Consider the following 23,990-nt stretch of genomic DNA (forward strand, 5'->3'; position numbering starts at 1 on the left):
AATATTGCTTGTAACAACCAGTATCAAGAATCGTAGAAAGTATCTAAAGTTTTAAAACACTTATAGTTACTATTAGTGTGAGCAATCCTAGCTAATGGGATAAGATAAGACTTTGTTGTTGTATCAGTGTGAGCAACCTTATTCCTAACAAGCAAATAAGTAAACTACAGAGTTTGTTTAATGCATAGCTTAAGAAAATTATAATTATCCCACATAATTCTTGGGGAAGTATCCATGCTCAATCTATTGGTAGAATAAGAATTGAACATGCAGGGACCATGCAGTCTCGAGATAGGTGATGACTTGACAAAATAAAAAGAAGCACAAAAAGGACTAAACTAATATGAAGGTGTTTATTCATATGAAATATTTGAGCAAAAAAATGTTTTCCTCTTTCTATGGATTGGCTGCTAGGTGAGAGATCCATTAAGTGGAATACTTTTTCGCTAGCCCCAACCGATTGCATCAAATTGGATATATTGTCTCCCACCCACCAGGTAGAATAAATTAACCATTCACTGTATAATATAAACTTGGTAAGTTTCTCAACTGTGATATGACCCGCTAGAATAGACATTCCTCCAAATAGCACAGCGATAACCTATGAGATTTAATGTTTCAATAAAAACACAAGTCAATATTAAAGGTTTAATTAAACTTCAAAAAATTTATCGATTACAAATCCTAGCAGACTTTCTTCCAAGAGTAAAATTATAGGCTTAAAGGAGAAAAAAATGGAAATAAATAAATTAATAAAAACTGATAAATACGTGATTTAAGAAACCCTTGGCTAACCTGAGTTGAATGATAAAGAATGTTAAAGCTAAAATTCCAAACTTCATATGCAGCACTTTGTCGCAAGCTTATGTTAGCTAATTTCTCCAGCCACCACTTATACTTGCAGATACAAATGGACAACATGCATGAGAATACAACAAAATAACAGGAATGAAAATATAATAAATATCACATAATTGTAATAGCATCATCACCTTCCATGTTCTTCTTCTTCTGTTCCATAAACTCGCACAATTCTAATAAGAGAGAATGTCTCTTGGGCTACCTATGAGAAAATTTTCATCACAATTGCATTTAGGAAATATAAAATGAATTAAAGTATAAGGTATCTTATTCTACATCATTTGCAGAAGCAGTGACTTCTTGGATCAACCTTGCTGCCTTTTTCTGGTACCTATGCAGAAATATATGACCAAATCAATACCAGTGATATAAAGGAGACAAACAAGGAATGAGGTAGAAGCCTAAAAGGAAACACAAGCATCAAAATTTATTTTTTATAACAACTATAAAGCCTTATCCCACTAGGTAAGGATAAGGCAAAGATTCCTTTAGCTTTTACAGAGTGACATATTATATAGAAATGACAATTATTTAGAGTCAACTAATTGAATTAATTAAGAACAAGTTGACATGATGGGAATTGATGCATATTATGGTTGATATTTTCACCATGAGACATGTTGCCTCAACTAGTCAATCAAGAGCTTACCTTCCATAACGTAACATAACTGTTGCTAATATGGAGCATACCACCAATGTAGATAAACCAAGTGGCCAAGATAAAATCAACAAGTAGATTAATGAACCTTCCCCCTAACAAGATGAGAAAACCCAATTCAAATGGGTCAAGCCAAAGATTTGTTACATAGAAATTAATTCAACAAGAAGAAATTAGCACATATTAAGTCTAAGAATTAATAAAAGTAATATAGTGGAAGAAATCTTCTACTGTTAAAGCCAAGCTACTACAGAGAGCTATTTTTCTCCATTCAGAATTATCATAATGTTTTCAATGATCACCCCCAGTACCCAACATTCCCACCTATATACTACCATAAACTCCAAATCATTAACAACCATCTTCCTTTATTTCTCTCTCTATCAACTTAGCATTCTGCCATTCCTTCCTTTATTCTTCCTAGTGTAAACTCTCCAAACCATGAGGCCATGTGCCAACTGATGTAAGCAGCTGATCCTTGGGATCTAATCACCCATTTTTGGCCGTAAGAGATAATGAACTAAATATGAACTTACATAGATTTCAATTGCTAATCTAATAAGTGGGGCAATAACATTATTGTTCCCTCAAAGAAAAAACAAAAAATTAACATTTTCTCTTTAACTATTATAATTTCATATTAGAAAAAAAAAGATTGGAAAATAAGAGGTCTCCACCTCTTAAAACAGCAAAGAAAATTAATATAGAAATTGTTGTCTATCAAATTAGTGAAAATTCGAAACATTCTCTTTGAAATTAAGTGAGAAAATGCACTTACTCCCACAGAACATCACCAACTAGCATCCAATCTCCATCCTTGTCTTCATAGATAAGAACATATTTTGAACCATGAAGGAGATCCATCAATCTACTTTCACTTAAATTTTCCCGACTAGAAACCCCATATGAGCCACATTGACCTAAACTTGTTAATAAAACATAATCAGAATAATACATGCATATTATTCAGTTATATGAGTCTATGCCATTGAAACACTATACAAACAAATTCATGCCACCAACCAAAAGCTAAACATAGGAACTTACTGAGTGTAAAACAACTAAACATCTTTTCAAGTGCCAAAGAGAGGTCCTTGTAAGTGGTAAAACTATTCAGATCCACTTTCCTTAAGTATGGGGAGCCTTCCATGTTGACTTTAACATAAAGGCATCCAGACTTGGCTTCTGCATTAGCAGCAACATCATTCTTCTGAGGCTGAGAAGCCATTGAGTTCTTCCTGAATGAACGGATTGGTGGCCATCCCACAACTTGCGCCCTGATTCACATAATAACAATTCATTATTTAATCACTCTATTATTGGCACCAAATTCATAAAAACTTTCAATTTTCAGAGCCAGTGATTAAATTCTTCTAAAAAAAGGAATCTAGCTAATAGAGATTTGTATCCTTATCTATAAGGTCAAAATCTTTCAGCATCAGGATCAGAAATCACAGAAAATGATAATTGGAGGAGCTCAAATCCCAAATCACATACCATAACAACAAGATCATAGACAACCAAGACATAGGAGAAAAATAATGGAACAAACAAAGTAACTATACGATGATTAATAACATAGAAGGAATATCCTCTAAATTACAAAGAACACAAGTAATAACACTTTGTTTAACGCTTGAGGCTAACATGAGAGTAATCAGCAACAGGTTGAGTTGATTCATTTAAGTTTAAATTCCAACTGATAAAAATATAAACAACAACAACAAAGCAGGTTTATCCACTAGCTAAGGTTCAGTTACATATTAGGCTCGATTAAAGACTAAACAAAAAGAGGGGAAAAAAAGGAACTTTCCTCTTCCCCTGAATCATTTGCATGCCTACCCAATCACTCAACACGAAAAGAAACATCTTGCTCCCAACTAGCTAAAAACACATAGAGAAACTATAAGCACTAAATAGAGACAAGACAAATAAATAAAATACTTTCATGAAGGCATAACCAACATCAACTACCTAATAAGCCAAACAAAAGTAGACAAGAAAAACTAAATATGAAACACACACAAACACAATCATGTAATACTACATATCAAGGAGAAAGTGAAGTAAAGTATTTACTTTGCAGTTGCAACAGAAATCTGGGGCTTATTCTCATGTAATGGTTTTGGAGAGTGTGGAATAGTTTCCCTGAGAACAGAAGCACCCAAAGCAGTTGGTTGGTTGGTGCAGTCTGTTGCAGTGAAAGTGACAGACTTGGCAACACTAACAGGAACAACACCCCTTGAAGTTGGACAAAACAAGGTAGCAACATCTTTTTTCAGATCCACCACCATTCCATTTTCCATCAATGGCATCAAAGAAATAAAAAAATTGATCAATTTAAAAGTAAAAAACAAAGACTAAACAACATAAGCACACGCTTTCGGCTAACAACAAACTGGAATCAACACTGCTAGGGTTCATACCTTTTAAGGAGTTGACAGATGAAGTGGTCTGTCGTATCTTCGAACACCTTCAACTCAGAGACGACCCAGGCTAAGCTTTAGTGAGAGACGACTTCGAGGCTGACGTCAAGCACAACTGTGAGAATGACCTTCGAGGGTCACAAATGTCAAGCACATCAGGGTCATGTGGAAGACAAACGGAAAACATGTGAGCTAATGCATTGAATACAAACCTTCGAGGTTGATACAGAGCCACAACTATGCCGACAACGATGAACGAAAGCTTTCAAACAACCAGCCCGAAAATGCGCGCGCGACAACCTTCAACTGAGGACACCTTGTTAATTATTTTCTGATTTGGGGAAAAAATTTAATTTAATAAAAGTTTATTATTCAAAGACGGTGAGTATGGTAAACTCATCTTTGTAAATTGTTACAACTACAACGGTCTGAATAAAGCTGTCATTGTCATCATATAAACCTGCTTTCCAAATCGGTTATTCAACCACCGTCGTTGTATGAAGTCCTAAAAATTACAAAATTACCACCGCGATCCTTCAACGACGTTTTTTCAGGCATCGTGATTGTTACTGCGTGTGGTAAATTCATAAAAATGTATTAGTGTCCTTATTACTGAATAATCACCACTAACACAATAATTTCTCATTTTTTATTCTTTTAGATTCCTTGGGAGACAGAAGCTTGAGTGCATATCGAGTCATCGACTCAGCCTTCTATCGACTAACAATTATTTTTTTTGTAAGTATTCCTATTACTTAGAATGACTTCAACCCAATGATCCACGTCGCCCGATACACCACTGCATCAACTAAAGTTTTACGTGTGAAATTCTTACACAATGTCATTTTTTTTCATGCACGATTTCAACCTGTTTATAAGTGCATCAGTTAATTGTAAGAAAAACCTGCTTTGAAGCTGGCATTGATGGAAAAATAAATTGACAAAAAAAAAATTATTCATCAAATGCACTAGAGAATCCTCTATATATTCCTGTAAAAAGAAAAGATAAATGGCAATGTCAAATGAAAGGGTACCTAGCTCTATACCAACAATGAAAAGGACGGAACATACTTCTAAGTCAACATCTGAATCATCCTCTCCCAATTATAAACCTATGCTCAACTTAGAGACACGTTTCTAATCTATCTTCCTTTCGAACCCTCCCTTTCATTTATATGTTACACTTCCATCTGGTCCAATTGTAAAATGCATTTTGGATGCTAGCTACCATCCTTTCTATCCTTTTATTTTTCCTTTTAATGTTTTTGTCATTTAGTTTACAATATATACACATTATTGGGCCTGACCTAATTTGGTGCCTCTAGTTAAATGCAAAAGTACCGTTTATCAAAGTGACATTGATTCATCCGTTGGCCACGCCAAACGCCTTGTGCCATATCTGATATCAAATTCGGTTAGGCATTGATAATGGCCAGAAAGTTACCTTATTTCTTGCTTTAGATAACACCCCATAAATTATACTCGCGCACTTAACTTGTTTCTGCACATGTAGGTGATTGTGGTTGCAATTAGTTGAATTTTGGGCACGTTTCACTATGGTTTTGTTTGCCTTTTCATAACATGTGAAAAATGCATGACTTGTATGGGATAATTCGCGTTTTGCAGTGGGGAATTTTCCACCATGAAGTCCCCTATGTGTTAATAATTTCCATCATCATATGGTAAAAGTCTCTGGCTACTTATGATAATATGAACAGTTTGGTTGTTATATTTTGCCAATTCATTTTTTTTCAGCATCATCAATATCTCTCCAGCATGATTATAAGTATCTTATTTCTTTAAAAAAATTAATTTATTAGTCAAAATGACTACACATTTGGTTTTTCTAGAATGAATTTAATAAAAAAATCATTTTTTTTTCATTTAGTTATTCCATTAACCTTGTATGTCCTTTTTCCCATCATGAAGTTTTTCTCATTTTTGGGTTTGGTGCTGCCCTTGTCCTTTTTATTCCGATAAAAGATTCTGACGGTTTAATAGTTGAAAAGTGAAGTACCTCGCAAACTTTATAGATAGGCACTAGGCACCATCTATATTAAAAGCATTGAAGTGGGAGAAGTTTCTCCAAAATGATCAAGCAAAAGGACAAACAACTTATATACAAATAACTTAGGAAACCATAGTGGTGGTAATAATTTTCATTTTATCTTTGATTATATGGGTTCCATTAATTGATCCCGTCATTTTATAGTAGTGAATTGTTGCAAACTGTAAGCTATAGCAGAGCTCGTCGAAATAAATATTGTTTGGTGGCTCTGATCTTATTTGACCTAATTTACCAACCATTACATCCTAAGCTTAGAATATAAGTTTTTTTTATAGATTTATTTTATTTTAAAAACAGTGCTCATTACTCTTATATTCATATGAAATAAATTAATTGATGTGTAAAAGTTAAACATGAAATAAAAGATATATAAATATAGCTTTTAATATAAAAAAATCGTAGGGACTGGAATAATACATAAAATAAATAAGGTCATTTCCAAATAAAATATATTATTTGAGGTTTTATTTTTCATATTTTTTTATTTTTTACAATTATTAAAATTTAAATAAATTATTCAATAGTCAAATAATTTAAAATAATAATAACCTAATATGCTATTTGTTTAAAAATATATGAATAATTAAAATTTAAAATGATGCGAGGTAAATTTCTTTAAATTCAATAAAACTCGAAAAAATTAATAGAGTTGAGTTTAATTTCTTTTATCTCAACCTCACCTAAATTTGATCCTGAACTTGTGTTTGGGAGATGGGGTGGGGAGAATCAAATCCACCCGTACTTCGCATAGGTTTTATGCTTAACAAGAGTTTTAAAGATAAAATTGAATTTATATGAGAATTTTATCTTAAAAGCTCCTTTAAAAGTAAAAAAAATAAAAATGTTATTTGTCCAAATCGATTAGGTCACAGCGAGATGGAGAAAAAGTCTAAGGTGTGCAATTTATTTTGTAAAATTATTTCACTTAATTTTTGAAAAGAGGGTTTGGCATGTAATACTTTTTTAACACGCTCATTATTCTAACACTTTTTTGTATTATAGATTAAATCAATTAAAAACTACAAATCATGAGTGAGATTTATTAAATAAATGGGACTATAAATTTTATAATTTTTAATAAATTTAAGATATCCTAAATGATCATACAAATTGGTTTAATGATTTTTTTTTTTTTTGAGAGACGGGCTGACATCCCTAAATGAATACTAAATTAAAAATCACGAGGAAACAAATAGAAGAAACATATGAAGCGATGCAAAGGAAGGAACAACATCAAAGTGAGATTGGTTTAACAATTTTTTTTTCTTCAAAAAAGTAATCTCTTACATTAAAAAAAGAATCTCTTATGCAAATTGGCATGGATGGGATATAGTGATGTGCAATAGTTTTAAAATTGTATGTCCTTGCTAGGTACAGTTAGACAGAAGTGATGTCCTTACTTCTAAATGACATTTAGCTACTCATCGTCTTCAATGATAGTGAACAAATTTTTCTAGCCTTAGTTAGCTGGCAACTGTCCTACAAACTATAACTTTAGGGAGCACAAAGGATAAGTCAATTGCAAGATCAGTGGCTTCAAGTATTTCGAGCTTTGCAATCTTATTTATTATAAAAAAAAACAGTTATTTAAAAAAATAATTTATTTTTTAATGAGTTTTCAATCTAAGTTATTAATTTATTTCAGGCATTGGTTATCATGGAAATCTAAATAAGTGGACCACTGATGATGCATAAGAGACCCGGCCAGCTATATATATTGGCAAATTACATTATACTTTTAAAGGTTCATATACTTTATTGTTGAAATGGCTTAAAATAATGTAAGATATTGTATTTGGAGGATCAAATATAAAAGTAATATACACAAAGGACTGAAAGGAGTATTTAGCTACAAATCAACAAAGTGTAATAAGAACATGTATATGAGGTGGAACTTAGACTTTATTATAAGAAAATAACTTTTAAAGTAATAATATGATATTAAAATAATTATTATGGGCTATAAAACAAGGTAGAAACCTAGGCCAAGGTCGTCATCAGTCTTATCAATGTTTTTAGAGATACCTTCTTTTTTCCTTTTTCTAAGGACCTTGTGAATACTACTGAATAGTTAAAAAAGATTATTGTTATATGAAGGATTTCTTGAATATTTTGATTGTGTAGGTCACTTTATTATGAATCGGTTAGTATAGTTAAAATATCTGAAAGGTCTCTTTAAAAATTAATTTATAAAGGATGACCTATCCAACTATATAAATACTTATTATATTTATTAACTACTCAATGTGAGATTTTTAACACTGGATAATAAATTAAGATTTTAGCTTGAGCTATAATCTATCACCATTTTTTTTAAGAAAACAAAATAGTCCTGCATTAATGTGTTTGTTTTTTATTTAGTCCTTCATAAATTAATTAGTCTCACTCTGATGACTGATCACAATCTACAACTTTTAAATTCTTGAGATGAATTTAATTCTGTCAAATTTAATTGCGAAAGGAACACATTGATTAATTAGAGATTAGATTGAAAAACTTAGCTGCAGGAAGAATGAAAATGAGCACACTAATAGTGGATTAAATACGTATTTTGTCATTTTCTTTTGTGGCGAAATCATCAATTATTAACAGTTCAGTTCTTTTGCCTTTAAACAAAAATGGACTTTCCAATTTATTAAATTACGTATAATGATTCTACGCGAGACTATGAGTAATATTTTTATGAAATAGCTGGTGATAAAGGTAAATAAGAAAAAGATAATCTGGCAGTAAAAAAAAAATCAAGATTAAATTTGAAAATAAAAAGTATTTTATTCGTGCACATTCTTAAATACTAAAAAAATATTTGTTTCACGAATATTTTTTTAGTCTGAAAAATACATAAATGAAAAAAATTATACCAAATTTATTACAAAGTAACAAAATAATTAATTTTGGGTATATTTTATTCATAAAAAACATAATTTAATGTTCAACCAATATTTATTCTCCATGGATGGAATATGTTTTAGTTATTTATGGACATATAAAATATATTTCTTGTTAAATAAAATAAAATTCGGGGCAGAAAAATAAAAAGAAAAGTAAAGAAGAAGAGAATTGTATATATTCTTCCCATAGGAGTAGCCTATTCCTATTTATAGTATAAAGATAATTTGAGAAGATATAAAAAATAAATATAAATAAAGAAAAATTATAAAAGATAATAAAAAATACCAACAACCACTAATAGATTATTCATAATATTTTATCTTGGATGTCGATCTAAGAATGTGTTTTGTTAAAATTTTAATAAAAAAATCATGTAGGATAAAAATGTAATAAAAGATTATTATAACATTTAAATAATTCGCATGTTGAGTGTATTATTTCATGAAATATTTATCAAATATAATTACATCAATCAAAAACATATATTAACAAATAAAATATTAATATAACATACATTGTATTACGTTATTCAAATACACATATATAAATACTATAAACAAGATTAATTATGATAAGATATCACATAAAAATTAAGATAAATTAATATATACAAAATTGAGATTTAAATAAATAGTAAAATGTCACATTCTTTAAAATAATATAAAAACAACACATCTGTGTAAATAACACTATCAATGTTTAAAATAGACACCATTTATTCACAGAAAAATAAAACAACAAACCACCAATTTATGTTATAAACAACTTAATTAAAATTGTAAAAAATGGTATTAGTAGCATTGATGTGAGAAGTGATATTCTGCTATTTTAGTTAAGGACACAAACCAGTATCAAAGTGACAGGGAAACAGCTGCAATCCAATCATGATGGAAGGCATGTAATCAACGATCACCTTGAAAAAAAAACTGGCCTGATTTAATTAGAATGATCCACCTTTGGCTAGGACAACTTTTTTCTAGGTCAAATTAGTTTATTGATTTTTTAACTTTTTTTTGGAATTTAATTTATTTTTTTAATTTTTAAAATCAATTCAATTTATCGTGTTATCAAAGTTGAACTAATAATATTAAGAAATCACATTTTGTAACGACTTAAAATTATTTAATGATAATTTTAAATCATTATAAAATTCATATTTAGACCGTAAGAAAATTTAAATTATAAGATCACATAAATTAATTTAGATGGTGAGATTAAATTGAATTGATTTTAAAAATTAGAAAATTAAATTAAACAAAAAAAATTAAAGAACTAAATCAACTAATTTTTAAAATTAGAGAATCAAATTAATTCCGAAAAAAATAAAAAACCAAATTAAACTTAAAAAATCAATCAGAGAAAAAAACTAATTTAATTTTTTTAACAACATATTGACCCATCTCGATGATCACCAACCGCAAAACAAATTTTAAAGATTTGATCTCGTTGTCTTACAATTATTAATATTATTTTCATTTTAAATTATTTATTATTTGAAGAGTTTTAATTTATATTAAATTAATAAATATCTAGTTTTTATATAAATATTTTTAATTTAAATAAAAATATAATGATTTAAAGTTTGAGAAAAAGGAAAATTAAAAGATTGAAAAGAACTAATTTAATTATAATTTAAGATGAAAAATATATATTTTTTACGGAAAGATAAAAATTATTAAAATTAAAATCTTAATATTAAAATTTAACGTAAAAGAAAAATTAAAAAATCATTAATAATTTACTATTTTCAAAATATAAAAATGTTAAATAATAATGAATGCTTGTTTCTTAGAAAAAAAAATAAAGTACAATATAAACTATTTTTATGCTAAGAAAAAATTGGATGTCACAACATCTTTATCGTTTGAAATTGTAAGATATGGTTATACTTGATAAAAAAAAAATTGTAAATAACACAAGTATAATATATGAATTGAGTTTTTTTTATATGAGTGATCTGATTCAATTGTAAGAAAAAAACTAAAAGTGTATGACTCACCAAGTCAATCACGTCACAATTTAAAGCCAAATCATGCTAAATCTGTTCGATTCGTACAAAGTTATATATGTATATCCAATCCTACTGGTTTGGACCGGTTCAATAACATTGATTTTTCTAAGTTTCATAAAGTAATAGGAAGTAATATATTAGCATGCTGAGGAAATTGTCAAAGGTCCATCTGAGAGAATTATTACAATTGCCTAAATTATTAGAAAAGTTTTATTTGATCACAACTACACATATAACATTGAGCAAAAACACTATGTTTGGACAATGAATAAAATACAAAGGAAATACATTGAGATGAAAGAAATAGAAAAAAAATGAAATAAAAATGAGTTTAAAATAAAAATGTGTGATGTTTGCATTAATATAATTAGGAAAGAAAGAAAAAATAATTTATTTTCGTTTGTTTGATTAAATTGAAAATTAAAATAAAAGAAATTAAACAAGAGTTAGAGAAAATCACGAATAAAGAAAACACATTGTCAATAAAAAAAATGTAATTGTACTTTTAGTATTTTAGGTAAAGGTAACTTAATAACGTGAATGAAAAAAAAAAACTTAACTTAAAAGGAAAAATAAGAGTTACAAATGGAAAATTATAATGTTTAACTTGATTTTTGGCCAGTGGGTTGACTTTAATTGTACTCTTAGTTTTTTAGGTATTGTAATTATGTAATTTTAATCTTTCAAGTTTCAATGGGACAATTAAGTTTTTTTTAAGTATCATAAATGTGTAATTTTAGTTTCTCATGTTCTATTTGTGTCAACTTAAAGTATTTTTAATGTTGGATCTTAAATTGGATTCTTGAACTCAAGATCTATTCTTCACAAGATTTATAACTAGACATTGATTTCGGATATTCAGTGTGGATGATGAGTTCTTGTGGAAGAACTCTACATATTTGCTTTTGTTTAAACAGGTTTTTTAATGTCTTTATTTCTAACAGCTTCAAGTCGGAAGCAATGAAAATGAAAACAAGAGAATAAAAAATAACAATCAAATCCAGAATATGAATAGATCCCAAACAATAATAACAAGTTTCAATTATGAACAAATTCAGAACAATAACAAGTTTTAAGATAAGAAAGAAAAAATAAAATAAATTAAAAAAAAATATGTTAACAATGACAATTCAAACCACAGCAAGCCGCATCACTCCTTTCTTGAGGAGGTCCTTCACCTCCCTCTATGTGTGGCCAATGAACACCACATTGAGCACCTTTGTTGTGGCTATGACAAACCATCATCGGCATCATTAGCCCTTCCCCAACGAGACCTTTCACCCCTCCCACCCCCCCCACCCCCCTCTACTATTTTGTAAAGAGGAGCATGAAGAAGAAGATAGGGTATAAGTGTTGTCTGTGTTTGAGCGTGAAGGGGAAGAATGGATGTGTAAATGATGTCTGTGTGAAAAGATTTTGTTTAAAAAAAATAAAAATTGCACTATTGTTTTTCTTATTTTCTATTTCTTAATATTTTTTGATAATTAAAGTTTATATAATTAATTATTTATATTTATTTTAAACTATTTTTTAAATAAAAATTTAAAAGATAGGTCCATTGTAGGACCTAAAAAAGTGACTTAATGTCTTAAAGTGAGATTTACCACTAATGAAAGAGATCTTGAATCCTATATGACAATACAAAATCCACCAAAAAATGACTTAAGATCTTAAAATAAGATCTACATTAGCGAAATTCTTAAACTTTTAAGTATCACAATTGTATAATTTTAGTCCTTTTGTTTGTAAAAATTTGTTGATGTGATACTTACATGATTTGTGTGTATAATGTCATGCCGACATGATATCTAAATTAACATGTCGACCTTTGATTTGACATGTACAATTTTAATCATCAAATTTCATAATTGTGATTTAGTTCTTAATTTTTGTAATTTTACTATTTTAGTCTCCAAATTTTATTGCTACACTAACAGTAGTATTTTAGTCCCCTAATTTTCATAGTAGTAGTAAGGGTAATTAGTCATTTTCGTCCTTGAATGTGTAAATCGCTGATAAATTCATTCCTGAAATATTAAAATTCAAATTTTAGTCCCCGAAAGTGTAAAAAGTGCGATAAATTTATCCAGCTATTAACTTGAGTCCGTTACTATTAATAAAATAGCCCACATGACATAAAGGGACGAATTTGTCACAAAATTGATTGTCAACATGACTATGCTGAATAGATTGAACCTAAATGTCAGTAAGTTACCATTATTAGACCTAAATGTCACTAATTTTTTTGAACGAAAATGTCAGTAATTTTTGTTTTAGACCATAATGTCAGTACGTTTCCATTGAACAAAAATGTCACTAAGTTATCCTTATTGGACCAAAATGTCAGTAATTTTCTATTATATCAAAATGTCGGTAATTTTTATTGGGCGTACTGACATTTTGGTTATACAAAAAATTATTGATATTTACATCTAATAAAAAATTACTGACATTTTGATACAATGAAAAATTATTGACATTTTAGTCTAATAATGCTAACTTACTGACATTTTTTCCCAATGAAAACGTACTAGTATTTTGATAAAAAAATTACTGACATTTTTGTTCAAAAAAAAATTACTGACATTTTAGTCCAACAAAAAATTACTGACATTTAGGTCCAATAATGATAACTTATTGACATTTTAGTCAAATTTATTCAGTATAACCACATTGATAATCTATTTTGTGACAAATTCGTGTATATGTGTCACGTAGATTATTTTATTAACTATAACGGATGAAAGTTAACAATCAAAAAAATTTGTCGTACTTTTTATACTCTTGATGACTAAATTTTGAATTTTAATCTTTTAAAGATAAATTTATCAATAATTTATAAATTGAAGAATGAAAATAACTATTAATGCTAATATTAATCTTATCTTTTACGTAATAGAGTTTATCCTATCGTCCATTCACACTCCTACTTTACCAGCATTATAGTAATGAGTTCCTTTTTTGCCGACTATCTATGAGTTTGTCTTTTTGAGGTAAGTGTTGATCTAGACTAAAAAAATGTTGAACTTGATTTGTTGTTGAGGTTTAAAGGTTTTGATGAAGATAACTCGTATGAATGAATTATATACCTGATTTGTTGGATCAAGTGGCCTCAGAATAATTAAGAAAGGGGGGTTGAATTAATTATTCCTAAACCTTTACTAATTAAAAATTTACTCTTCTAAGGCTTTTACTTATGTTGTTAAGAGAATAAGGAGTAGAAGAGAAACTTAACCAAAAGTAAAAGCAGAAATTAAAATGCACAGCGGAAAATAAAAGAGTAGGGAAGAAGGAGACAAACACACAAGAGTTTTTATACTGGTTCGGCAACAACCCGTGCCTACATCCAGTCCCTAAGCAGTCTGCGATCCTTGAGATTTCTTTTCAACCTTGTAAAAATCCTTTTACAAGCAAAGATCCACAAGGGATGTACCCTCCCTTGTTCTCTTTGAACCTAATGGATGTATCCTCCACTAGAACTGATCTACAAAAGATGTACCCTCTCTTGTTCTCAGTCAACAACCCAAGTAGATGTACCCTTTACTTGTACCACAAAGGATGTATCCTCCAATGTGTTAAGACAAAGATCTCAGGCGGTTAAACCTTTGATACTTTGTGAATGGGGATACAAAAGAATTCTCAGGCGGTTAGTCCTTTGAAAACTTTTGTATAAGGGAAAGGGAAAAATCAAAAGAATTCTCAGACTGTGTCGTTTTGAATTCTTTGACAAGGAAGAAGGGAGACACAAAAGAATTCAGGCAGTTCCTTCGTTCTTTTGGAAAAGGAAGAAGAGAGACACAAAAAGAATTCAGGCGGTTAGTCCTTGGTGAATTCTTTTTGGCAAAGGGAGAAGAGATGAAAAGAAAGAATAGCACAAGTTTTCAAGGTTTAGAAAAACCAGAAAACTTTGGAAAGCTTTTGACACAAAGAAGAAGAAGAAGTTCAAAGAGATTCAAGGCTTGTAAAGGATTGTAATGAATTGATTGGATAGAAAGATTCTTTGAAAGATTGAATGAATAAATTGAATCCAAAACAAAGTCTTGCTTTTATAGACTCTTCATGTCTTGTCAAGAGGACCATTTTGAAGAGTTATAACTTTTAGAAAAACTTAAAACCAATTTGAAAAAGTCAAAACTCATTTGAAGAGTTACATCTTTTGATTTATTCAGAAACAATCACTGGTAATCGATTACCAAAACAGTGTAATCGTTTACACAAGCTTTTATGTGAAAGGATGTGACTCTTCACATTTGAATTTGAATTTCAACGTTCAAATGCACTGATAATCGATTACCAAAACATTGTAATCGATTACAGCTTTTTGAAATCAATAGGAACGTTGTAAATTCAGTTGAAAACTTTTTCAAATCCATTTTGCTACTGGTAATCGATTACAACAATCTGGTAATCGATTACTAGAGAGTAAACACTCTTTGGTAAACATGTTTTTGAGAAAAATCCATGTGCTACTCAGTTTTTGGAAAAACCTTTTCATTCTTATCTTGATTAAGCATTTTCTTGATTCTTGAATCTTGATCTCTTGAATCTTGATTCTTGAAATCAACTTTCCTCTTGAATCTTGAAGTGTTCTTGATTCTATCTTGAATATTTTGAACTCATTCTTTGATTGACCTTTGAGCTTTTTGTCATCATCTTTATCATCATCTTTTGTTATCATCTTTGTTATCATCAAAACATCTTTGAATCAAATCAATCTTGATTCATCATGAAACTTTGCTTCTACATGATTAAGAATAATTATAAGGCTTTTAAATTTAATTGGGATTAGCTCATTAGGATGATTTATGAAACTAAAATTAAGCCAAATTTTTATAGTTAAAATCACTAAAGATAAAATATTTTAAATATACAAATAGTAAGAAATTTGAAGGATCTTCTACTAGTGTTTTGATTATTATAAGGAAAAACATTTGAGCAAACTTTCAGAATCTAACTCAAGAGTAAGAAAAGAGTAGCATCCAAGAATTGCACCCTCCACTTCATATTGGCCCAGAGCTCTATTTAGTCTTTCCTTGATTCCCTTGCCCTACCAATTTTTATTTTTATTTTTAATAAAAAAGCAGTGATGGTAAATATGTGTATGGTAATAATATTTTAATCCAAAATAATGCTCAACACCAACTGCAGTGAAACGACGTCGTTTCACAAGGAGACCCCCTGGCTATAAAAAGCTGACGAATTTGAAATGCAATGAAGAAAAACAGTGATGGAATTGCTCAAGCTTTCGAAGCTGAAGCTCCAACTACAAGCCCTCGTCGCCGAAGTTCGTGATCTCAGGGTAACAATCTCCGTCTCCAATACCAATCGCTAATTCGCCAAAGCCGTTTCCTCTTCCACTAACCTTCGCACTTTCAGGACAGGGAGCGCTCCGCCACCGAGCAGCACCACCTTCTAATCCAGGTTTTCGATTCCCTTCAATTAGGTCAAGTTTCTTCGTCGCGTAGCGTAGCGCTTTCTGTATTTTCACGCTGATTCGGTTTGCCACGTTTGAGAGCAGAAGCTGAAGCGGAACGAGGAAGAGTGCGGCAGAAAGATACAGGAATTGCAGGACGAGTTGGCTTCTGTAAAAGAGGAACGCCAGAAACTGGAGAGAAAGGTTTGGGGGAATTTAATGTTTGTGCAATTGTTGAAGTTTTTTTTTTCTGCATAAAAAGATGGAAAAATTAATTGAATTGTGTTTGTAAATTGTAATGCAGGTGATTTATCTTGAGAACGATAATGTGCTGCTTGAGAACAAGCAGAAAGAGTTGAAGGGAACGCTGAATAATTTACTTCAGTCTAGGGAAAACTTTGTGAATGCTTACGAGGTTATTGTGTGTGATTGGTGCTTTTATTATCTGATATTTATGTTACCGCATAAACCGTGGTAACTTTCAAGTTAAGGGGTACTAGTGAGTAATGCAATATCTTCCCACAACATTTTGCTACTAATGCATAAAATTTCATGCAAACATTTTCCTACTGATGAAAGTAAGAGCCCCACCCCACCCCACCCCGTGCAGACATCTGTCAAAAAGAAAAGAAGAAACAAACAAACATACACACTTGGTTAGCTTGAAAGGAAATTATGTTACTTGTTACCATAAGTAATTGTCTTGAGTGTGTTTGTTTGAATCTTCTGAAGGGGCCACAGCTGGAAGCTTTGGGCCGTTTATTTCATTGTCAGTTCTGTGCGTCTCCTAATATAGCTATTATTACTTGTTCCTAATCAACATGTTTGAGCATAACTGAAATACAACCAACACAATGAAGGCTCCTACTTTATCGGGGAACTAATAAATGTTGGAACTTGGAACTCTCCTAATTATGGACTGCAATTGATTGTTTATTTGGGTTTGAATAATGGGTTATACAGGAATCTACTTCTCAAATGAAACGTTCAATTGAAGCCAAAGATAGGATGCTCGGTGTACTTTCAGAGAAAATAAGCTCTTATGTAGCATTGTTTGATTCAATAGAGAAGGAGGCGTTTTCTATCAAGCAAATTGTGGATAAAGTCCAGAATGTTGTCAATGATAGAGAGGGCATTGGTAAGTAGTTTCCTAACTAGTACTGTCTCTAAAGTGTGCTCATTTGTGGATATCCATACAAACAATAGAAATTTAAGTGCTGATTCAATTATTTTTTATTTCCTTTGTTCAGTGGCCAGCTTGAGAAACAAAATGGATTGGGTCTCTGCATCTGAAAAAGAATTTGTTGGTAATCTAGAAATCCTGTTAACCTGTCCTACATTTTAAAACATGGTAATACTTAGTATGATATAAATAATAGCTGTATATATGCACTGTGTTACATACCGTCTAAGTTTTTTCAACTGAAAAATCCTTCCTTTTTGTTGCAGAAAATATCTCTGATCTAAGAAATAAACTGGAAAACAATGAGGCTGAATTAAGAAGAAAGGATAGAATCATCTCAGAACTTGAAGCAAAGCTGGATGTGGCAAAAGTTTGCAACCACAACCTAGCTAAAATGGAAGATATATCCATACCTGCATTGAATATTTGTCTTTATCAAATACCATAAAGTTTATTTGCACTTTCATCTATGGATTCTTTTTTAATATTTTCTTAACCATCCTCACATTCAGAAAACTTTATCTGCAAAGGATGCAGAGATACAGAATTTAATTTCAGACAAAGAGGTTTAATATTTAATTTCTTCATTATATTATGACTTCTGATTGAAAGTCCTTATGATTTCTAATCATTTTTTTTTAAAAATAATCCAAAGGTTTTACATTATGAAGTTGGAAGCTTAAGACTTGTCTTACAGAGGATTCAGGATACTGTCACAAATATGAATGAAGAGGTAAATGGAATCCATCATTTTCTAGGTAGAATGATTTGATTTTTCAACACAATTTCTGACTTAAATCTAATGTGTGTATTTAGTCCTCTTTTTTAAACTATCTATATATTGTAAATTACAAAAGTATATGAGGACAATAAAAAATACTATTTTCCTGGCACTGAAACTCTGGAAGCACATTTTTCCAATTATAATATTTTCACCTTGCACTTTGTTGTAGAAAGACACAACTACACAAGTATGCTGGTTTCTGTTTCAATGAATAGTTGTAAAATTCTTCATCTGCTTCATAACTTAGGGTTGTCTGTATAGTCAGTTTCACAAATAATTCTTATTCCACTGTTTCTAGACAGCATCCAAGGAGCATATTCTATTTTATTTTTGTTTATATGATTATATCAGCACAATCTAATCTATGATGCTTATTTTTATTCCAGGACAAAAGGTTATTCTCATCAATTTTGCAACATAAAGAAGCAATTGTAACGGATATGGAGATTGTAGATAACGGGTAAGGTTAATTTATTTAATGGTACATCTGTTAACTCTTAGAAATTACTGTCTGAATTTATAGGCTTAATACAGGGAGAGAGAAAAAATCTCATGGAGATGGACATGTCTTTCCTAGACAGCTGGTTCATTGTTGGTCATTGTCCATTCTAGTTAGCATGTGAATTGTACCTGATAATGAATGAAGAGAAGATATTGGGCTTTCCTTCATTTCTAGCCTTATAGATGAATAATTAAATTATTTCATTCTCATTAAAATATTCATCACTTACCTAGGATGGAAGATGTTGTTCAAAACAATGAAGAGAAGACTCAGGAACCTACTTGATTGCTCTCTTAAAGGCACAGGTTAATTCAGTCTTTCATTTGTTTGTAAACACTGTAGCCATATTGATTGGAACTGACTATATTCACAACAATCCATATTGTTTATAGCTTCATTTGTTTTTGACATGAGGAAGAGTAACTTTGAACCATGGTAATCAATAAAGAACACATTTTTCTTGAAGAAGAAATTTTTTTATACTTTCAAGTTTCATCTTAGACTTTATTGTGAGGAATTGGTTGATTAACCTGGTCCACAAATAGCCAAAGAAGCACCAAATTGCTGTTTTCACAATTGAACTTGAGAACGGAAAATTCTTAGTTTAAGATTTGTTGTGTATTCTTCAACATTTCAAATTTGAAGAGAGAAACTCATCAGTTTATTGTTGCAACTTGCAAAGAGAGTTCAATTTCCTTGAGTTATTTCAAAAACCACAAAATATAAAATGAACATCATCCATGTGCTTAAGATATGTAGCCAAATGCAGAATTATCAAAAAAATCTAAGAGAGGTCATCATAAATAAATGAATAAAAGGCGAAGCTGCTGGCAAACTAGTGCAAAAGGTTCTCTCTTGAGTCTTTTTGAGTGAGAAGTTTGAGACTGGGTAATCAATACTGTGACTATAATCCATAGATCTTGTAATGGAGGAAAGGAAAGAAATAGAAAAAGTTCAATGACACAGTGATTAGAAGACCATCGAAATAGAACCTTCACATGAGGTTAGAAAGGTAATTAGCGACTTCATTATGTATGGGCAATATCTGACATAAATATTAAAATCTATAGGCACAAACTTTCAAAGGTTTGAAGTATTTTTCTGTTTTCTGCTCGATCTAATCACCCTCCTCCCTGTTTCTTCTAAGTTGGCTGTGGACATTTGATGTTTTGAAATGAAGCTTTAGTTTATTTCATGCTTGTTATTCTTCAGTAATTTATTTCAGTCAATGAGCACAATCACTACTTTGAAGGCAAGTGTGGTATGCATTTGTTTTATTGTGTAGTGGAAATGTTTTGGGCTGACGATGGATTGAGACCAAATGATCAACAGAATGGTTCACTACACAGCCATCTGCATCTCTGATAACTGGCGGACTGGTATGAGTTTCTTTCTGCTTGTACAGGGTGTGTGAATGCATAGAAAATTGAAAGATGTGCTCATAAATAATTTAAGTTTTTGAGCACTTCAAACTGTTTTTCAACCCCTTCCGCTAATGTCTGACCATATTCTTTAGTGTATGGGATAATTATGCAATAAGTGTTGGTGTTCAACAATGCAAATAGGTTACTTACCTGATCAATATTTGTTTACTCAGACATCCTATTTTGATTTTTTTTTAACAGACATCCTATTTTGATTAAGTTGGATATTTAGCTCAAGTGGGCAGGAAGTATGAGATTGTACATGTAATGCCACTTGAAAGCATGGTTCGATTGTCAATTTTTTAAATTTTCTTACGATTGTTAAATTGAAGAGTAATATTCAATTATTCAATTTATTAGATCTTGAATTTTGATGAACTTTTTTTAAGCGATTCTTAGGAGAATGGATTCAGGAAAATCTATGAATATCTCAACTACAAGAAAATATTTCATGATATACAATTTGAGCCCTCAGCACTGATTAATGCACGATGTTCTATTGTTACTCTAGATGGTAAAGATGTTATTGATTGTAAATTAATATTGAGTTATTTACACAAAAGGATGGAAATAATAGTGGAAAACCGAACAATTAAACAATATTTGTCTTATGTTTCACGATGGGATTATTTAGCTACTTTCTATTCAAATAAAATAATTTCTAGGATTGGAATGTTGTGTAGTTGTATTTACGAATGCAGTAACCTAAACCAAATTCAATCTTTGATATTATCTGACTAACGTTTGGTACTTTCATTTGCCTTTTAGTAAGAATAAATATCTTATTTATTGGGTTAGTTTGTTTAAACTTATTTTTAAAATAAGTGTTTTTAAAAATAAAATAAATAATTTTATAATTTTATGATGTGTTTGTCTAAACTGTTTTTATTTAAAACAAGTAGTTTTCTATTTTTTCGTGAAGGAAATCCTATTTACTTATTAAAAAAGTGCTTATATAAAAAGAGTTTATTTTAAAGTTGTTTTTTTTTAAGTTTAAACAAATCCAACCATTAAACAAAGAAATAATTTAATGTATTTTACGTGTTTGAAATATTAAATTGTATTTTTTTCATTTAATGCTTATTTTAGTAAGAGAATTAATAGGATGATATGATAAGAAGATATATCATTACTTTTGTAATTGTCAGTTTGTCACCCTTTCACAAGTTCTAACGGGATGAAGGGTTGTCCAGCTTCTGAATTTTGTATTTATCATCCTTTTATTGTAGACAAACCATGGTTTGGTCCAATTGAAAAGTAACTTTCTTCACTTCTTTTGAAACTATGGATCAAGACCCACAAATACAATTGGTTTGCCTCAAATTCTTAAGCTTCGTATCAATTTATTGAATTGGGAATAAGATCTACTATTATAAAGTAAACTATTAGACCATATTTGAATGTGATGATTTGGTTATATCATTTTGTAAGGGTGGGAGTTTATTTTTCTTTTGTTTATTTGGTGTGGAAGGGTATGTTATGAACTCTTCTTTTGTACCTCATTTTTTACTAAACTTGATCACTACTTGTGTCAAGTTTGTTTTGCTAATGAAATGATTTAGCTTACCAAAAATAATAGACCATTTTTTTTAATGATAATTTGTGTATTTTGATGACAAATTTATGATTTTTCTTTATTTTGAATTAAAATTTAAACCGTATTTGTAGGTTGTTCATTTGATGACTAGAACTAAATTAACCTATTTTTCATGGGATTAGTTTGAGAGAAGAAGGGTTATGAACTAACAGTGTAAAAAGTTATACACAATCATTCAATTACAATTTACCATGTATGATAAATTTGTTGACTTTTAAAATAATTATTATAAAATAATTTAAATAGTGATTTGTGATTAAAAGATGGTGTAAAATTGTTTTACATGACATTAAGCTTAGTTTGATTCGATTTCTTTTTTAAAAATCAAATCAAATAAAATCTAGCCAATTATTTCCAGCACCTTTAAATTGTTTCCTGCACCTAATCCGAAATGTAAAGACCTTTTTCGGAATGTAAAAATTTACATTCTAGAAAACCTTTCTGAAATATAATTTTGCATTCAGAAAACTTACAAGACGCATGAAGCAAAATTGAAGTGCACGAAGCAACTGCCTCAAATAAAAAATAACTTGAATTGATTAATTTTAATGAGTTTAGATTTTTTTTTCCTCTAAATCCAAAGCCAAATCAATCTACACCTTACTTAGTGCACAGACTTTAGCGCTTTCATTGGTGGGCCATATTCTATAGGGTTGGGCCGTTGATCACGTTAGTAATAGTGTGTTTGAGAAGATATTTTAATTAATTTTTAATTTTTTTATTAGTTGAAAAATTTATTTGATAAATAATTTTTTAATAATTTTTAATATTTTTTAGAAATTATTTGGAATAAAAATTTTAAAACTCTAACTTCTAATTTTTTATTTTTATTCTCTTTTTGTCTTTAGATATTTATTACATTTCTTTTTTAATCTTTTTCATTTAACGTAAAATTTTATTATTTTTACCTTTTTTTACATATGATATAATTTTCTCATTTTTATCTTTTTATTATATACGATATTGATAGTGATACATAATAATAAGTTTATGTAGGTTTTTTTTGGATATTTTATAAATAAAAAGTTACAAGTGTTTAAAATTAATTTAATGCCAAAATTATAAATACTACAAATATATATTTTTATCAAGAAAATTAAATTAAATTTTGAATAAAAAATATTGCATAAATATATTTATTCATATAATTTTATATTTTTCAACTACTTTAACAGATAATTTTATCAAATACTTATAATTCAATAAGATAATTTTTTAACTTTTAATTACTTTTCAATCATCAATTAATTTTTTAATTTTCGCTTAACTTTTCATATAATTTTATCAAGCAAAAACAAGAACTCCCTACCCTGTTTGCATGGGATAACAGGGGGTAAGTACAATACATAGGGTTAGCTCAATACATAGGCATTAGATTCTGAGGTACCAAGAAAAACGTAACCATGTTGCTACGATGCTGCTATTGCCAAAAACCACTCAAATTTGTAGGATTTCGAGTTTCGATGATCAATAATAATTCGTCAAATACAATTGTAACTTGTTTTTCTTTGTGAGGCCTTTTCTTTTAAGACAAACTGTTTTAATGCATGATGCCACCACTCATTTGTTCCTTTTTTTTTTTTATTCTAATAATTAGTTTTTCTTTTAATCAGTCCTCTGAAAACGGATGTTAAAGAGCATATTTTAACTGTGATAGTACTAGTATAAAATATATGGAGAAGATTTTGTCGGAAAAGATAAAACTTTAATAATTTTTATATCTCAAAGTTAATATCATATATTTCAATTATAACATGTTTGCCTTAATGAGAGTTTTTCTTTTAGGACAAACTGTGTAATAGAGCATGTTGCCATTTCATGCTAACATTTAAAGCGTTATTGTTATTAAACGCTCAAGACTAAAACATACTATTGTAAAAAGGAAATTAATAATTTCATACTAATTTAATAAATACATTTTTAATAAGTTTTTTTTTATCGATGGCATTAATCAGTCCTTAAGAATTTTATTTTATTTTAATTTCTCATAAGTATCTGCCTTCATAAATAATTATATTTGAAACACAATTGGATATTAAATGTAAATGTCTCTAGAAGTAGGAAATTGAATATTGATTTATCATATTATAGGAAATTAATTTTTTCTGCTAGACTGAATCCTAATAGTACTCCTTAATATGATATTGATAATATCACACACTAAAAGAGAA

General features: G+C 29.6%; 2 protein-coding genes and 1 long non-coding RNA gene across 5 annotated transcripts; 1 reads left to right on the forward strand and 2 right to left on the reverse strand.

Annotated features, from left to right (window-relative positions):
* Positions 1 to 335: 335 nt before the first annotated feature.
* On the reverse strand, positions 336 to 1,612 carry LOC106794545 (uncharacterized). The gene is made up of 4 exons (XR_001382610.3): positions 1,511 to 1,612; positions 1,138 to 1,192; positions 796 to 1,063; positions 336 to 601 (listed from the first exon to the last, which is right to left on the reverse strand). It is a non-coding gene; the product is annotated as an uncharacterized lncRNA (long non-coding RNA).
* Positions 1,613 to 1,997: 385 nt separating this feature from the next.
* On the reverse strand, positions 1,998 to 3,825 carry LOC100785733 (auxin-responsive protein IAA27). Its single transcript, XM_014777762.2, has 3 exons — positions 3,599 to 3,825; positions 2,567 to 2,796; positions 1,998 to 2,439 (listed from the first exon to the last, which is right to left on the reverse strand). Exons 1-3 carry the CDS (start codon positions 3,823 to 3,825, stop codon positions 2,294 to 2,296), a joined length of 603 nt encoding a protein of 200 aa, XP_014633248.1. The 3' UTR covers positions 1,998 to 2,293.
* A 12,314-nt stretch (positions 3,826 to 16,139) lies between these two features.
* LOC100786247 (myosin-11) lies at positions 16,140 to 20,581 on the forward strand. Of its 3 annotated transcripts, XR_001386961.3 has the most exons (13): positions 16,140 to 16,215; positions 16,293 to 16,337; positions 16,435 to 16,533; positions 16,634 to 16,744; positions 17,293 to 17,467; positions 17,580 to 17,636; positions 17,779 to 17,915; positions 18,019 to 18,078; positions 18,168 to 18,245; positions 18,683 to 18,756; positions 19,032 to 19,103; positions 20,084 to 20,177; positions 20,424 to 20,581. XR_001386961.3 is itself a non-coding variant. In XM_006573021.4 (12 exons), the coding sequence occupies exons 1-11, from the start codon at positions 16,144 to 16,146 to the stop codon at positions 19,081 to 19,083; spliced, it is 960 nt and encodes a 319-aa protein (XP_006573084.1). In that variant the 5' UTR covers positions 16,140 to 16,143; the 3' UTR covers positions 19,084 to 19,103; positions 20,084 to 20,581. The 3 variants fall into 3 exon arrangements, 2 of the variants coding, with proteins under 2 accessions (XP_006573084.1, XP_014628230.1); XM_006573021.4 differs by having other exon boundaries at positions 20,084 to 20,581; XM_014772744.3 differs by having other exon boundaries at positions 18,831 to 20,581.
* Positions 20,582 to 23,990: the final 3,409 nt, after the last annotated feature.

Source organism: Glycine max, chromosome 1 (genome assembly GCF_000004515.6).
Source record: "Glycine max cultivar Williams 82 chromosome 1, Glycine_max_v4.0, whole genome shotgun sequence".
Lineage (NCBI taxonomy): Eukaryota > Viridiplantae > Streptophyta > Magnoliopsida > Fabales > Fabaceae > Glycine > Glycine max.